The 16,851-nt window shown below is 38.7% G+C and overlaps 1 protein-coding gene across 2 annotated transcripts in view; it reads left to right on the top strand.

Moving 5' to 3' along the window:
- Positions 1 to 2,396: 2,396 nt before the first annotated feature.
- The window catches only part of UNC5C (unc-5 netrin receptor C), a 339,947-nt gene continuing 325,492 nt past the window's right edge, over positions 2,397 to 16,851 (top strand). For both annotated transcript variants that reach the window (XM_072940307.1, XM_072940312.1), the window contains exon 1: positions 2,397 to 2,868. In XM_072940307.1, the coding sequence (XP_072796408.1) occupies positions 2,745 to 2,868 (124 nt within the window). In that variant the 5' untranslated portion in view covers positions 2,397 to 2,744. The remainder of the gene's footprint in view (positions 2,869 to 16,851) is intronic.

The raw sequence follows: 16,851 nt of genomic DNA on the forward strand, positions 1-16,851 counted from the left end.
GATTCTTCCCTATTGAGCCTTTTTGGCAATCAATCAACCAGTACTAACTGATGGAGTGCCAACTATATATTGGGCTCTGTGCTAGGAGCTGGGGATGAAATGATAAACAAGGCAAAGCCTCTGCCTTAAAAAGAGTTAAATTCTAGTTAGAGAAGATAGGCAGTAAAATTGCAAATGAATAAACAAGTAACTTGTAAATGTTGTTAATATAGTACGTATATGTGAAGTTTCTTTCTTAGTATTTAAGCTGCTGTCTTTCTTGGAAAAATTGTGAAGACAAATATAAAATATAATCATAAGCCTTCTGGTGATGTCACCCTCAAAATAAATGACAGGTTATGAGTTGTCTAGCTGTACTGTCCAATGTGGTAGCCCCTAACCATATGACAATTAAAATTTAAACATTACATAAATATTCCCAATTTAAACTAGTCACATGTAAGTGCTCAATTTCCCATGTGTCTAATGACTACCATTTTGGAGAACATGGATACAAACATGTTTCTCACTGTGGAATGTTCTGTTGGACAGCACTGGTCTAGCTGTCATGCATCTGAGAGGAATCTTTTATAAATGGTAAGAATAGCAGCTAACAATTTCATGTTTCAGTTACTTTACATATGTCGAACTCATTTATTTTTGACAAAATCCCAAAGATAGTAACTGCAACTAGGGCCATCTTACAGATTAAGAAACTGAGCCATCGAGCTTTATTTTTTTGCTGAGTCAGCTACTATTAAGAAATGCTAAGAATTAAACCCAGTCTGACACAGGAACTTCTTAACTTCTGACCAAAATATGGGGAAGCTGAAGAGGATGAAGAAGTGATTTTAGTATGGCAGCCTGTGCCTCCACAGAAATAAATGGCTAGATTTGTCAATGTCTTTGCCAACAATGACCTTTTCAGTTCTACCAGTCTCATCCAAGACAAGTCTTATTGGCTAGAGGTTTAGATGGAGCTTGGCAGGCATAATCATGGAACTTTGAAACCATCTAATAAAATATTTCACAGATGAAGTAACTGAGACATGCAGTTTACCTGATCTGTCAAGGAAAACAGAATGACTTAGGACCACAGCCAAGATCAGACCACAAGCTTCCTGCCTGTGTGTGTGTTTATACCTTACCCTGTTGGCACCAAGAGCTTAAAATTTCCCTGATATATTATTTATTATTATTTTAGAAATGTACTAATCTTGGGAAGTGCTTTCCTTCTAGCCAGGTCAGTGTGCCAGTGTGTACTGAACTTTTAATCCATCCACTTTCCTTTTGTCCAGCCTCTCCTAATTTTATCCACCCATTCTTACATTCTCCCTTCATCATTACAACAGGATCCACAACCCAGCTACACAGACAATTCTTTCCTGAAGAAAAATAAAAATAAGAATTCATAGCAGTTTCAGTCCTTACACCGTTAGGAATCTGGAAAACATGTCATAGGTTCCACCATCACTTTACGTGAGTATCTGTAAGTTTTGTTGTGCATTGTTTCTGGGAGTTTCTCCTGGTGTCATCTTACCACCCTTTACATACTCAGCCTTGCCAGCCACCAAAGATGCACGCAAATAAAGGTATGTTGAAGAGTTTTCCTTCAGCTTTTAGTCTCTGTTCCACTAGAGAGGTCACAGGCGCCCAGAGCATAAAGCAGTCTTAGTGGTGCTGACAACCCCAAGACTGCAGCGGGTTGGGACACTGCAAAAGATTTATGCCCTTTTTCTTGCCACGCAGGACTTCGGCTCAAGACCGAACCCGGCTTAATCAATCGCAAGACCCGAAGTCGTAGAGCGAGTCTAGTCCAGGGGAGTCTGGCTCAGGCTCTGGCGGCGCCGTGGCGAAGCTGGCAGGCAGCAGGCTGAGCTCCGCCGGACATAGCCAAGTGGCTCGGGGCGCTCCCGCTGCGCTCTCTGAGTCCAGGTCTGGAGCACCGCGGGAGGCAGGCGCGTTCGCACTGTCTGAATCCATCTCTTCTCGGGTCTCTTTCGCCTCAGCTTCCGCGGATAAACCAGCAGCCGCTCTCCACCTCCGGCTCTGGGCACGCTGCTCCCGCCAATCCTTGCTTACATAACGCCGGCGAGCGCGCTCCCGCCGCCTCACCCCCCAGCGGAGTTGGGTTGGGCTCTCCGCGCCTCCTCGACGAGCGCCTCCGCGCGCCCTTGTGCCCCGCACTAGGAGGTGACACTCCTTGGCCACCCAGCAGCGGCAGCAGCCGGGACGCCTCTCCGCCCGCTTGAGAACACAGATTGGAGACGAAGGCTCTTCACTGTGCACAACTCCCTCCCCTCGCTCCCTCCTCCTCCCGCTGTCTCTTCCTCTCCCTCCGCCCCCCCCCCGCCTCCTTTACCCCCTCAACCCCCCCAATCCCGGTGCCTGTGTGTGTTCCGCACAGGCGAGGGGACCAGAAGAGCAGTCCAGGCTCGGCGCACGGCGGAGCTGCGGCTGCTCCTGCTGCTGGGAGAGCGGCGAGGTGTCCGCCTTGCGCCTCCCCGGACTTCCCAAGTGGGGGCAGAGCAGCCGCTCACGGAGCCGCCAGTTAGAAGGCATAGGGAAAGAGGAACCTCCAAACTCCTCCTCAGCGTCTCCTCTCCACCCTCGTTTGGCCCCTGCCCTTGGAGAAAGTGGAGTGTCGCGCTCGGTCATCATTATTTCTTCAGTTTCGCGGTGCACGATTCAACTGCTGCCCGGTGGGGCTTTCCGCTGTTGGCGCGCCTCTGTGTGTAGTTGCCCCCGACACACCTCTGTCGACGATGAGGAAAGGTCTGCGGGCGACAGCGGCCCGTTGCGGACTCGGACTGGGGTACGTGCTGCAAATGCTCGTGCTACCTGCCCTGGCCCTGCTCAGCGCCAGCGGCACCGGCTCGGCGGCTCAAGGTAAGGGGGTCCGCCAAGCTCCGCGGCCACCTCCCTTCGCTTCTTCCTTCCTTCTTGCTTCCTCTCCTCTTCCCCGGTTCTCCTGGCTTCCTTAACCCGCCTCGTTTCTCTTAACTGGAAACCACTTTAAATTCTACTTCCCCAACTAGTCGCGAAGCTTTGGTTATTATTAGTTTAAATCTATCTTCCGAGATGGGCACGGATGGGCCAGAGACGCACGGGGTGTGGACACAAGCCTGCCTCTGGGCATGGGGGCTCCTTGGGTGTCTTTTGCACTTTCTGCTCCACACGCACACGTTGTTGCATGTTGTGCACACTGAGGTTTGGAGAGACTCTGGGTGCGGGTAGCTGTGTGGCACGCCGTAGATGCACCCTGATGCGCAGAGGCTCCCCACGCTGTGCCGCCTCTAGGATTGAGGGATCTACGGTGAGTCTCTGAGCACGTCAGATGCCGAAGGGCGCCGAGCTAAGGATATGTGTCCATTACAGCCGGGGACCCACAATCGCAGGTGCCCCTCGGCAGCTGCCCGGGGCGCTGTGGAGATGCACCGCGCACCCGGATCCGCGGACCCAGCCCGCGGCAGGCCCCGGTTGTGCACGCCTCCTCACTCTTAGCCTCTCCGCGTCTCCCTCCCAGCAGGGGACGGAGAAACTTAAAACCCCGGAGCTCTGAGGAAACGGACTGGTCGTTCAAACCAAATCCGAAACTCCCCGGGGTAATCAGCCACTTTATAACTCTGACATTTTAATTTAATGCGTCTGAGCCTTAAAAATAAGTGCTCTGGGCAAAACCGGGAAAGGCCTAAGCTTGGCCAGGAGTTGAGGGTAGGAGGGGAGGAGGGGAAGCGTGGGGGCCTAATTGCCTAGCTTCCTTCTTACTCCTCGAGTTTGAGGTGATAGAAGCAGATCCTAGCCTTCTGAGCTCGGGAAGCTGGGTGGAAGGGAGATGGAGAGGAGGGAGCCCTCCTCCTAGGTCTTTCTCGGGTCATCTGCGTCCCCAACCTTACGGCCAAGCTGAGTGCCCACCTGAGTCTTGCCCAGTTCGGTTGGTTCAGGGGAGACAGCTCAGCTTTTCCCTGGAATGGGGGTGTTGTGGGGTGGGGTGGGGTGGCGGAAGCTTCTGCAGCGTTCGGAGGAGGTAATCCAGGCATCCCATCATCTCGGTTACACTCTTCACAAATTTGGAAGACAGAATAGATGGGGCGATAGCCTCAACTCCCCGAGAGATTCTCAGACACTCGAGGTTACCGACTGCGTTCCGTCTGATGAGCGAAGGCGCTGGGGGCGAGGGCGTTGTAGGTGGAGGGGAGCGCTGAGCGTAGGCGAGTGTGGTCCGGGTGGGGAGGTAAGTGATTAGCGAGGCTTTGTGAATTAGCCATAGCTACTTTGGGAGTAAATTTTCCTGCTGCCTCGCTAAGTAGCCACGCTCATAAATCCTTCTTGCCAGATGCCTCCCATCCCCGAGGTTCTGCCCTGTTTTTCTTATTCATATTCCAGAGCTCATCTGCCTGTCCATTTTACAAAGGAATCTTCATTGAGAATTATAAACTTCTTGTACGTTTCTTGAAATTGGAAGAAATTCTCAGGGCGGCAGCTGAGGGTGCTTAAAGGGGATGTTTGGAAGTTTAAGTGAGCAACCTGATGAATAGTTGTGGAATCAACCGCGTGACTCCCTGTGGAATTCGCCTGCCTGCTGTTATTGGGCGCACAAAGGACTAAACTATAGGGTAGGGGTGGGTATGGGAGGGAGAACAGGCGGTGAGAGAACTGTTTGGGAAAAGGACAAGTTAAAGTCCCCAAAGATGCCCAACTGGAGATACAGGATCCCTGCTGAGAGCTTACTACAGCCAAATTAAAAAGACTGGGTAGGAAAAAGATCAATAAAGATAATCAGACAGGAGATTGTAAGTGGATTAATATTGAAAGAAGAAGGGAGGAGAGATTAAAAGAAAAGACGCTCATGATAGACTGAGTGTTTGCCACTTACACTTTTTTTCATTTTATAGATCAGGCAAGCCAAAGACTGAGGATTGAACCTACTCTTCTGATCTTAAGTGGAAAAATAAAATGTATTCTTCTGGGTGTGTGCATTTCAGTGCTGTTCTGCTTCACTTAGTTTATTTAGTTCTTTAAGTTCCTGGTGAACAAACTGTTTATGTTTGAATTTTGTGGTCTTTGAGAGACACTGTTCCACCACTTCTATCTTTGTTTTCCTCCATGTTCAGGATACCAGCTATTCCTGTCTTGCCTTTAGGTATCATAAACGTGGAAAGCACCAAACTCTGCTTTCAGCTACCATCACCATCACCCTAATTCATTCTAATCCAGCCTGTTTGCTATTGAACCACTCATTCTTAGACTCACCCTCGTATATAATGAATGGTCCAATAGTCAGACCTCCCTTTCCTTCTCATTTCTTCTCCTTTTCCCTCTCTCTTTGGACTAGATCACTAGAGAAATAAAAGACACTGTTCCCTCAAGGTATGATTTCCTTGTGCTGAGGACTTAAAATGGGAATAAAGTATGTTTTTTAATGGATGGAAGAGTGTATGCAATTAAGATGAGAAAGTTAATTTAAGCACTTTACAATGAGGATAAGGTTTTTATTCTGTTGTTAGAGAAATACTAGGGGAAAAAAGGAAGTTTCAGGAAATATGTGCCTCTTCAGAGATAGCCAAGAAAATAACAGATGCTTAAGATAAAAAAGCAGAATGAGTGTTACTTGTGAGTGTACTTCGTTTTGTGACTGTGGTTTGAAGAAAGACAGCAGTCATTTTGAACAGGTCCTTGGGAGATTCTCTAGGCTTTAGGCAACTTTTTCCTTTCTGGCGATGCCCTAATTGTTTCTTCCAGGATTGCTGGGAACTTCTAGCTCTAGGGAATTTGTTGTGTTTCTGACTTTCAAGAATGAAAGATTTTACTAGGAAAAGGCAGTGTGTGTGTGTGTGTGTGTGTGTGTTTGATCTGTTTGCCTCAGAATTAGTGGCCTCCTGTTTTATAAATGCACTTTATTTGTGGATTGCACAGCATTGATATCCTACTTATCTAGCACCAACTAGTGTTACGAGTGTTAACACCACCAAACTCAGAATGGAAAATTTCTGAAGACACTAATTATATTGGAATAATTCTTTAAGGTATCAAAAATGCGGAAAGCACTAAACTTGATACAAGATAACTTGTAATGTTTTTAGATCAATGTAATTCTGAGAGAAGACTAAAAATTACTTTCATGCATTTATGCATATTGGTGTGGCACAAACAGTTGGTATGAAAGATAACTGAATTTCTTTATAAGTATACCGTATATTTTTTTCTATTTTAGGAGCAGAGTAAATTCATAAATTCACTTTTGGAATTTGCAATAAGGAAAAGTAGGCTAGTTTACCTTTGTTTCGAGCAATAGTTTCATGTATTCTAGCTTAGCAAATACTTAAAAGGCTTCAGGGAGCAAACTTTCCAAGTACTTATAAAGAATGAGGAACCATTAAATTGTTAATATTTATGGACTCTCTGGCCTTTTGTGTTCTGGATACTGGGGACTCTAAGTTCAGCAAGACAGGGTCCTAGAGCATCTCCCACTGTAATCTGGGAACTGGTTATCCTGATAAGAATTCATACTAAGCCTTTTTAAGCAACCCCCCTAGGGAGATGAAGGAGGCATGAGCTCTCCTAGGTGAACTTTCTTAGCTTATTTAGAATTATTGTTAAGACTTAAAAATAGCTGTTCTCTAATGTATGCTAGGTTCTCCAATTAATGCAAACAGCCAGAGTGCCTTAACTGCATTTAGCACTTTTCTGATTTAGGTCATGGCTTTGCTGGAGCAGCAGAGGGAGTCACTCTCAGAAGCATTAAAATTACAGGCTGCATCCACTTCAGAAAGATAATGGGGAAGCATGTGGGGTTGGGGATAGAGCCAGTGCTCTTGCCTTGCTCTTTCAGCTTCCTTCCTTTTTAGTTTGACGTTTGTTTGTTTGTTTGTTTGTTTGTGTCAGTTAAGAAGAAACCTGTTCACATCCCCACAAATTAGAAACCTGTTAGCTCATTTAGATAGTGTATGGTATTAGAAGCAAGGTTCTGAACAATTATTGGGCACTTATTATGTCCCCCACTGTGTGCTTATGGATATAGAGTAGACAGCTTCATCTCTCAAGGAAGACAGATTTAGAAGCATAGAATTATAATTTACTTTCTGAAATATACAACAGTGGACATAGGTATAGTACCTTCTGGATTTAAGCATTCAAAGGTAGTAAACATAGGACAGGCTTGGGTCCATGTGTGAGTGGTGGCAGGGGGTCCCGTGATGTCTGCACAGAGAATCTTAAGGGTGGCAGTTTGGTTAGAAGTGGGATCTTCTTAAAGCTAAGTTTGCATTGCAAATGTCTTAGATCTTACTTATATTTAACCTATAATTGGTCTGGCTTTGGGGAGGTACAAGTTAGAGGCTGTTAGTAGTGTGTACCCATTTTGCCTGTTAGTCTAGTGGTTACCACTGCCTCTTAATGCTGCCTCTACCACCTCCTAGCTGTGTGGCCATGGGTGCAATATTTAGCATCTCTGTGCCTCAGTTTCCTCAGATGTAAAATGAGGTTAAGATGTACTATAAGAAGTCATATTAGGACTGAATGAATGAATACATCTAACGTATTTAGAGCAATATTATTTGGCTTCCAACACTAAACCACTGGCAAAGAAATCTAAAAGTTGAAGAAATTAAAGGTCAGTAATAAACTCAGCATGGGGATTGCTGCAGACACTGCTTCCCCAAAAGCAACAAATGGAGCTGTCTGAGGAAATGCTCCAAAGTGTACCACTGCGGACTCCTAGACAGGGCGTGGTTCTTTGAACAGCCTGTGGGAAGCTCTCTCTCTTCATAGCCACATTTCTTCCTTTCTGCACTCTCTGGGAAAATTAACGTAGTAGCAGTCCAAAAATACCATGTTAAGTTACAGCCTGTTAAGTCCTGGCTACAAGTGCTACTTTTGTACTTGACTTTCTATCTTTATGATGAATATTGAAAGATAACTCCATAAGCACTTTTATGAAAAAAAAAAACTTGTCAAATTCCAGATTTTCAGATAATAGTTTTGAGAAAACCAAGCCTTTATGCAAATATCAATAGTTTTTCTTTTAAAAAAATGGACACAAGTGTATGTCTCAAGAACATAATTGAATACATGATAAAACAACACAAGAAAAATATAGAAACATAGGTTAACCTGAAGGCAAAGCAAATTCACCAGGACTTTCATACATTTGAATTATATTTGCAGTAGAAAGTTTTTGTATCATAATTTAGAACAACATGGATAATCTAGATAATCTATATTTTTAACGTTTCATATTTAATTACTTCTATTTGTTTAATGGTTATTGATATTTTTCATGTTTGGTGCAAATGTGGTTTTTTTGGCAAATTTTTAAGAAAACTAGAGATTTGTCGGGATTTTTATGTTATTTAGAATTGACAGTCATTCTCTTATAGTATTTTCATTCTGATTTTTAATTTTTGATTGTCTGGTCTGCACTTAACAGAGCCCCAAATTTTTCACTCTTTTTTTAACCTAACTTCTTAAATCTATGTATGGGATCTTCTTTGATTTCATATTTTATTTGGCTTTGCTATTGCTTATGTATTTGTGGAAGAGGGCTCCATGGATCTGAAACCCGAGGGATTGTCCCAGTATCACTTAGTTCAAGGACTTTAAACTAGAACAGAAACTCACAGAAACTCAGTGCTACTTTTTATGTGACTTTTTAAGGTACAGTAAGTTTGCCTTGAGCAATATTAAAATACTCCTGTCTCCTTTTATTCTAATTGTTAAAAAGAAATCCAATAATTGAATAGGTTATAGTTTCTCCTATTTTAAATATTTGTCTTTAAATTAATGGATATTTTAATAAAAAAATTTATAGTAGTAATTTTATGAGCTAAGAAGATCAGAAATAGTAAACTTTATTATCTTCTCTACCTGATTAGAACTCTCAGAAGAATTTCTGCCTTTACATGAAAACTAAAAACACATATTATGTTGCAAATATTTGGACTCTTTGTAAACAAAATGTTATAAATTATTGTTATAATTTTACAATTATAGTTTGGAGTTAAAGTTGTAATGTGATTTCTCATTTTGAGTATTCCTGCCCTCTAAAAGTTGCTCCCTTAGGATTATATAAAGAGGTTTTAATAGACAGAAGAATGTGTCCAGGTTTTATAGGTACTTAAAACATATCTAGCTTTCTACATGGAGTTCGTAGTATTAACATTACTGTGACACTAATTAAATTGAAGTTATAATTTGGAAAGTGAGCTGTATCTTTGAAAGTGCCAGATATGCAGATATTTGTCCTTATGTCAGTGTACCTTTTATTAGCAATGAGCAGTGATTCAAAAGTGCTTTGTGTGGCAAAAGTGTAAGCCTAACATCTGAAAACTCCAGTGTTTGGGGGATACCCTCTTCTAATTAAATAATTAACCATGTCTCATTGCCAGCGTGGTAGTGGAATGTGAGGGGGAGACAGGTGAGACTTCATTATATTGATGTGCCTATTACAGTTCTTACTTTAAATGTGAGGGCTCCAAATAATCGTATTAACAGATGATATTGATTAATCAAATTTAACTCCGGAGTTACCAGTCTTATTGTAGAATGTTGTGAGAATAGGGGTTTTACCTTCACTAATCATTGTCATTTCGGTCCTGTGGCTAGATTCATTTCTCAGCAATTATGAGAACCATAAAAATGCCTCATGTAGATGAACGTGTATTATCTGCTCTTCTTAACTAAGGATGTTCAACAACAGAAACTCCCTCAGCACATTTAACAAGTTTATTGATGAATGCTAACATTTCTCAGTTTTAGTCGATGTCTTAATTGATTATTTAATCATGGACTGACTGAACACAACCATAATTTATTGCCTTCTTATTTTTCCTGTTCAGAATAAAAGCCTTATATATGAACATTAATTTCCAATAAAAATACATTAGTGCTTGCATATTAAAATGCATCTGTAGCCCAGTTACAAGGGTAAATATGTCTGTGAGTGGAAATGCAGGTGTTTTTCAAAATTCAAGAAAATTAGAGTGCATAACAATATAAAAGAGCAGTGTAGAAGTAAAGTATACCATTTGTATAGAAAAGTAATTATTTTAAAGTAATTCATAGTATACATTCTCTTAGGCAATAGAAATTTAAAGCAACATGATAGGGCATGTGGTGTAATAATATCCACTTACAGGCATAGTGAAATACATTCATGTATAAGATGAAAGGGAAGGGGAGAAGTTGGGGACCATTCTGTTCTCTGTGAATTTACAAGTTTATTTCTTGTATTCAAACTGAATATATTAGATCATTCTAATATCTTAAAGAACCTAAAAAAAAAAAAACCAAAACTGTCAAGAACGAGATCAAAGAGTACTCTTTAACAAATGATATTCTCTAACTTTTACTGGAACTGAAAATGACAGTCAGTGAAAAAGCATTGTTGTTTTATTATAGGTGATTGTCAGAGACCTGTGTTGTCTCTAATCCAAACCAAACGAATAACCAGATTACTACCACAACAAAAACTTTGTGATTGAGAAGACATGGTAAATAATGGTAATTTCACTTTGAGCAGTATGTCTGTGTGAAATATGTTGACATTTGAATCTAGCTTTTGATAAGAGAAAAGAATATATTTTATCTTCCATTGAATAAAGAGCTTGCCAAATATATACATTGTAGCACACAGTGGAAGTAGGCAAGTTTGGCAAGCAGCAGTCTTGAAGTCATTCTAAATAAAACAGTAATTAGGTTACCTGTCATTTTCTTTAGTAACTTGCCTTCTTCCTTCTGGATCTCCATGAGATGATGAAAGAGTATAAACTTTAAAATGTGTTAGGGATCAAATTCAAGGACTGAAAGAGCCTAAGACATTTCCCTCCGAGCCGACTACAGCCATCACTAACAGAGCAGGCAGCTTGGTGGAAAACAGAAGCCCATTTCAGTAACTGCTCTCAGAAGCTGAGGAAAAACAGACATGTTCAAATGATTTATTGTTTGTGCTATCCAGAATAGAGACCTAAGATCAGTATTTCATCATAATATTATTCAACAGGCACTCCGACTTGAAACCTTTATATAAATAGAGTCTTGATATGTACCTATTTCAGTTAACATAAGAAAAGAATTTGGAAAGTATTTAAAAGGTGTATTTTTGAAAGAAGTTACAGTTGGAGTTTACTTGGACCTGTTTGAACAGGATGTATTTGTTTGGGAAATCTAGATTTAAACCAGTGGTGCACTGATACATAGATTTCTTCAATGGTCTTCATAAAATGCATTGCCATTTCCTCAGATACTCAAACACTGTCATTAATAACAATATCAACACTGTGTGTTAAATCTCACCTGGACATCAGAAATTGAATAGTATTCTTAGCATTATTTGGAGTTCTTAGGGACAACTGTACCAGAAAAGAATTTGCTTAAGTGGAGTTTATGTTTGATATAATCACAGTAATTTAAAAAAAATGTTGCCAGTATCTTTCTTATATTGCGATCAATATATATATATTTATTTGTTTATATTTACATGTGCATTTATTTGTTTATTTAAAGGGACCACAGTGCAGAAAGTTTGAGTTTACTTACTATAACCTGATGAAAAAAATATAGGATGGCTAGAAAAAATTTTAACAATATGTATGTTTTCCCAGTAGGGATGAGGTAATCAGTTTATTGGATTTATTAGAGATGATGATCACATGAAAATACACGTTTCTTTTTATTGAATTATGTAACTATGGAATTATTTCCTAGGAAGCTATTTCCAGGCAGACTCTTAAAAGAATGAAGAGTTACAAGGAGTAGACAAATATAGCTCAATAATTCCATATGAGCATATATATATATATATATACATACATTTGCACAAATTGTATGTGTGTGTAACGTTTTTGTTCTAGGAGAGTTCACTGTCGAACAGCCTTGGCAACATCCTTGAAAAGTAAACAGAACCTATCAAACAAATGAAAACAAACTTTTTTTACTAAAAAATTCATGAGATAGTCATTTAGTAAGGAATCAGATTTAATCACTGGTTTCTAATTGAAAAATTATATTCTTTTCTGCAAAAGTGCCTTGTTGTCTATCAGTAGCTAAGTTGTTCACAGTAGTGCACAGTAGAGATACCTCTGCCTCATTCATGCAGTGGCTTAAGTGATAGAGACAATTTTCCCCTGTCCTCCAATGACAAAGACTAGGGGATCTCCAACATTCACAGAACTTCCATATTTTCCCCCACAGTAGACTATAATTTTTGACCAAAAGAGAAGGTCAGCTTTCCTGCATGCACAAGTAAACGTCTTCATTCACACATGGGATCCCCTCTTCAGGAGAGACAGCGTTTCCCTGGTGAGCACCCTGCCTGCAGTAACCTTTTCTGATTGGGCTGATTGAAAGTGAGGTCAGGTGTGTTGTTTTCCCCTGAATTCAGTGGTAATTTGTTTCAAATTCTTAGTAAAATGCAGTTGTTTCCAGGCTGCAGAATATTTGATTTTCCTAGACTTCCTCAGATGCCATACAGGTGACTTTATTTCCAGATTTCTCCGTTACATCCATTGATACTTTTATTTAAATGAACAAAGATAAAGTTAATTGGGGGGGGGAGGCTGTTACTAAATGAAAATATAAAAAATTTGATTCCACATAGAGGGATAAAATACTTTCTTGCTTATTTTAAATATTGTATTAAATGCAGATTAATATATATTTATATGATATATCAGTAGATTAATTATTGCTGTATGTTTCCACATCACTTGGCATTTCTGAACTAAGATTTTAAAAGATGCAAATAAAACATGCAAGTTAAAAAAACAGGAAATTGTTTCCTATGTTCTCTATCTTACGTGTCATATTTTCATGGATGATATGGGTTTTCATAAGAAAATATGTAGTACTCTGTTAAGAACAACAAAGTAATAGTAATGCCCCACAAAGTTTTGTGATTACAAGTCTAAATGCTAATGAGAGAGGTTGCCTGTTTAATGCTGAATTGCAAGGTTAAAAAGAGGGTCTTAAAGATAACAGTGGATTCCACAGTCCTTGAGTTTGCTTTGCATTCAGTGACAGTCACTAAATTAGGGAAAGGAATGTTCAAACAACACACTTGAGGAAAAGTGATTTTTATAGAAAGGGGCCGTTTCTGCTAATAGCCAGTAACTGCACGTAACCCTGCTGACATTAAAAGTCCATTAGCTAAGCCCAGTTTAAATAGCAGCTGATGCAGTGTCAGCTAAATGTACATTGGAATTTTTTCATATAATGCAGTAATAGCAGCTCTGTAATTTTTTTCTAAAACTACATACATTAAGTAAAACAAATGTCATCTGATAGTAGTGGCAGGACTACTAATAAGGAGGCAGAGATTTGTGATGAAACAAAAGTAACAGTCTATATAACAAGAAGATAATAGATGGTAGTGATGGTTTTAAAAGGGAGCCTTTGAGAAAAATCATATGGAGAAGCTTAAGCTGACAACCAGAAAGAGCTGTTTCCATAGAAGCACATATTAACGAGCACGACTTTGAGATATTCAAAGTGAAGTGATTTTCTGCTATTAGCCTCAGTGTTTAGTATTTCACTGTATTTTGAAACAACAGAAAGCCCCTTCCTTAGACACTGTTCCATGTGTAAATGGCAGCGGGGTGGTGGTGGGGAGTAAAAGGTGACTGAAGAAACAAAGTGAGTGAAAAAGTGAAAACAGAGATATAACTTCATATGTGTTTATATTTTAAGGTGATTACTATGGTAATATTTTTTAAAATAATGTGTATTATTAGTGCTGCCTACAGTGAAATCAGAGGTTGAAATGTCTGTATTATTCCCCCCTCCTGTTTTTCCATCTTTTGATTATTTCCCAATCTCCATTGTAATCATCTGAAAGACAGGAAGTTTTACTGCAAATTTATAGTAGAATCCAAAAATCTTTAATAAGTCATCTTAAAGAATTCTCTAAGAGAGTGTTCTGTGACTGTGAGGCCATTATGGAGACAGTGAGGGTTGCTCAGTAATCTAATGTGTGAGTTGAGAACAGGCAGTAATTAATCAGTGGCTGTCATGCTCACACTACTCTAACGTGTTACGAGAACCTCCATGCCGACCACCCCTCCCCATTATCAGACCATTAGTAAAACCCTGTACAGGCAACAGTGGGGAGCCCTGCTTAAGCTTATGACCCTAATCACTTGGGTATAAGCTTGGTGCATATTTTCACAATTTCACTCGAATTTCACTCAAATTCTCATCACACTTTCTAGAACTCAGAATTATTCATCATTCTAACCTGAGAATTCATTTATAAGTCTAACCTGAGACATTACATCTTTTATTTTTATTTTAAAATTAAGTCAGTTTGCTTTATATGATTTAAAAAATACCTCATATAATCTTGCATTCCTTGAAAAAAGGAAAAAAAGAAAGAAAACAAAGAAAAGAAAAAGAAGAAAAGGACTGCTATTTAATCATAATGGGGTGGCGGAGATCTCCCTTTTATGCTCGCAGATTTTCATACCAGCATTTTGTAATAAAATCAGGAAGGTCTCTTTGGTGTTGGTAACTGTTTTAATTCAGTTCAGGCCACTGTAAAGGCTCATTCTGAATGAATTGTAAGCTTCCATGGACAGAGTTTATGCAATTAAATTCCTGACCAAAATCCCATTTACTAACATATTGCATGAGGGACTTGATGAATAATCTCATCTTTAGTACGTAACTCAAACATTAGTAACAGATGTAAATATGCCTCAGTGCAACCAGTGGACTTTGATTTTTAATTCTAAACTTACTTTAGTTTTTCAGACTAAGACATCTATTAAAAGTGACTCTTTTCTGTATGTTTTTCCTTTTCTATTGCATAAATTTATTGCAAGATGAAAAGAGAATGTCATAGTATTTAGACAATACATTTGTACACATCTATGAACTAGTGTTATGAAATTGACTTATGTTGAAAATAACAAGATGATGCTAGACTGATTGAAATAGGACAGTTATTACATTAGAGTTTGGAACAGTTTTTAGAAAGAAATTACCCTGCAATGTTAATATACTGTTACTTTCTTGGAAGTTTTATAATGTATCTGTTCTTTGCATGAAGAATTACATTTTTAAAAAATTTGAGTGATCACAATGTATTGTATGGTTTGGTGCTAAATTGAATTTGTTTATTCATTTATGCTTAGAAAACTTTTCTTAAAATAATCTTTAATCGTGTCTATACTTTAGTGTGACTATCATGACTGTTTAGAATAGTAAAGGATTTAGCTCACTTCTTTTTTCTTTTTTGCTCTTTAATATTTATTTGACTGCTAGGGAACTGAAAACATATTAGATATATGCATGTGTTTGTAGGTCTGATAATTTCCTGGTATAGAAAATCAATCAAAATTCATTGAAAAAAATTAATACTTATCATCAAGTATTTCTGGACAACTATGCTAGGGAAATATTAATGCAGCCTTCATGTAAATAAGTCTCTTGATAAAAAATAAGCTGTGCTAAATTCTAAGCTTGAAAATTGCATACAAGTTTGAAATCTCAGCTTCACATTTATAAGTAGAATGTCAGAATTGTGATGGTATTTACATCACAGAATGGTGAAGATTAACAGGGTTATCAAAAGTGAAGAATTGAGAACAGTACCTGGCCCCAGATAAGTGCTTAGTGCACACTAGCAATTGTTGCTGTTGCTGTTGTATTTTTATTATGTAAGTCTGTACCATATACAACTTTCGTTTGGCGCTGCTATGAAAACAATTGACTATATCACAAGAATGAGAGGATTGCACTCAACTGGGGGTACCACCAGGTGGAAAAATATCATATGAATCCACAAAAGCATAGTCAAAGGTGAAACCCTTAAAAAGAAATTTGTAGATTTTAAAATCACATTTAAGAATACCCAGTTAAGTTACGAGATTTCAATTGTGCTTTAAAACACTTTGGAAACTCAACACATGAGTGCTTTGGTTTTATGGACAAGTTTTACATGATTTCTTTCTTTTTTTTTTTTTCCTACGCCAGATTCTGAATGTAGAATATATTCCATTAAAACCATTATCTAATAAATGTTAATGAAATAATCAGTTTATACTTTAATCCACTATACATTGGCCATACTTGTAAAAAAAAAAACATGTAAGTAAAAAGGCAGGAAAAAACAATGAGCAAATTCTTAACTTTTTGCTAACCTCCTTTCTAGAGGAATAGAAACAGCTTTCTTTACTTATATCAAAAACTTTAACATAGCAAAACATTTACTGAGCCTACAGTAGAAGCAAAATTTATTAAACTGAAACTTCCAAACAAAGCCAAATTTCGTGTATGTGCAAGGGGCATATTATGGGCAAAAAGAGAAATTAGATACCAAGCTGTTAAATATATATGTTGTGATAGACACTAGCATTTAATAAAATATTCTTCTGATGGATTAGTTCATGAACAAACTGTAGTGGAATTCTTACAGTTTCTTGTAGGTATGCATGTGTTAACTATGATACATAAGAAGAGAAAGGGAAAAAATATGCAGATCATAGTTATGCTTGAAAAAACTTTTCTAGTGTGTGTTTATAAAATGAAAGTGTACTGTTGCCTAAGTAACAACTTTATTTTGAAAAAATGGGCATAGAACACTTTTAGCTACAAACAAAAACTGTATTTTTAGTTCACTATGACATTAAATAATCTCATTTGTTCTTTTTAAAATATTCTTTAAAATGCTTCATTGTAAAATTAAAATAAGATACAACATAAAAATCTTTTTTCTCAGAATGTGTCAACGTGGTAGGAAGAACATAATCCAAAACGTTTATAAATGAAAGTAATGCAGTTGTGGACCTTTAGCAAACAGAATGTAGTAGATGCATTAACTAAATAAATAAACAAGGATAACTCCTTCACCACACTAACATGATATCCACACAGGAA

This window comes from Vicugna pacos, chromosome 2, assembly GCF_048564905.1.
Source record: "Vicugna pacos chromosome 2, VicPac4, whole genome shotgun sequence".
In the NCBI taxonomy this organism is placed as follows: Eukaryota; Metazoa; Chordata; class Mammalia; order Artiodactyla; family Camelidae; genus Vicugna; species Vicugna pacos.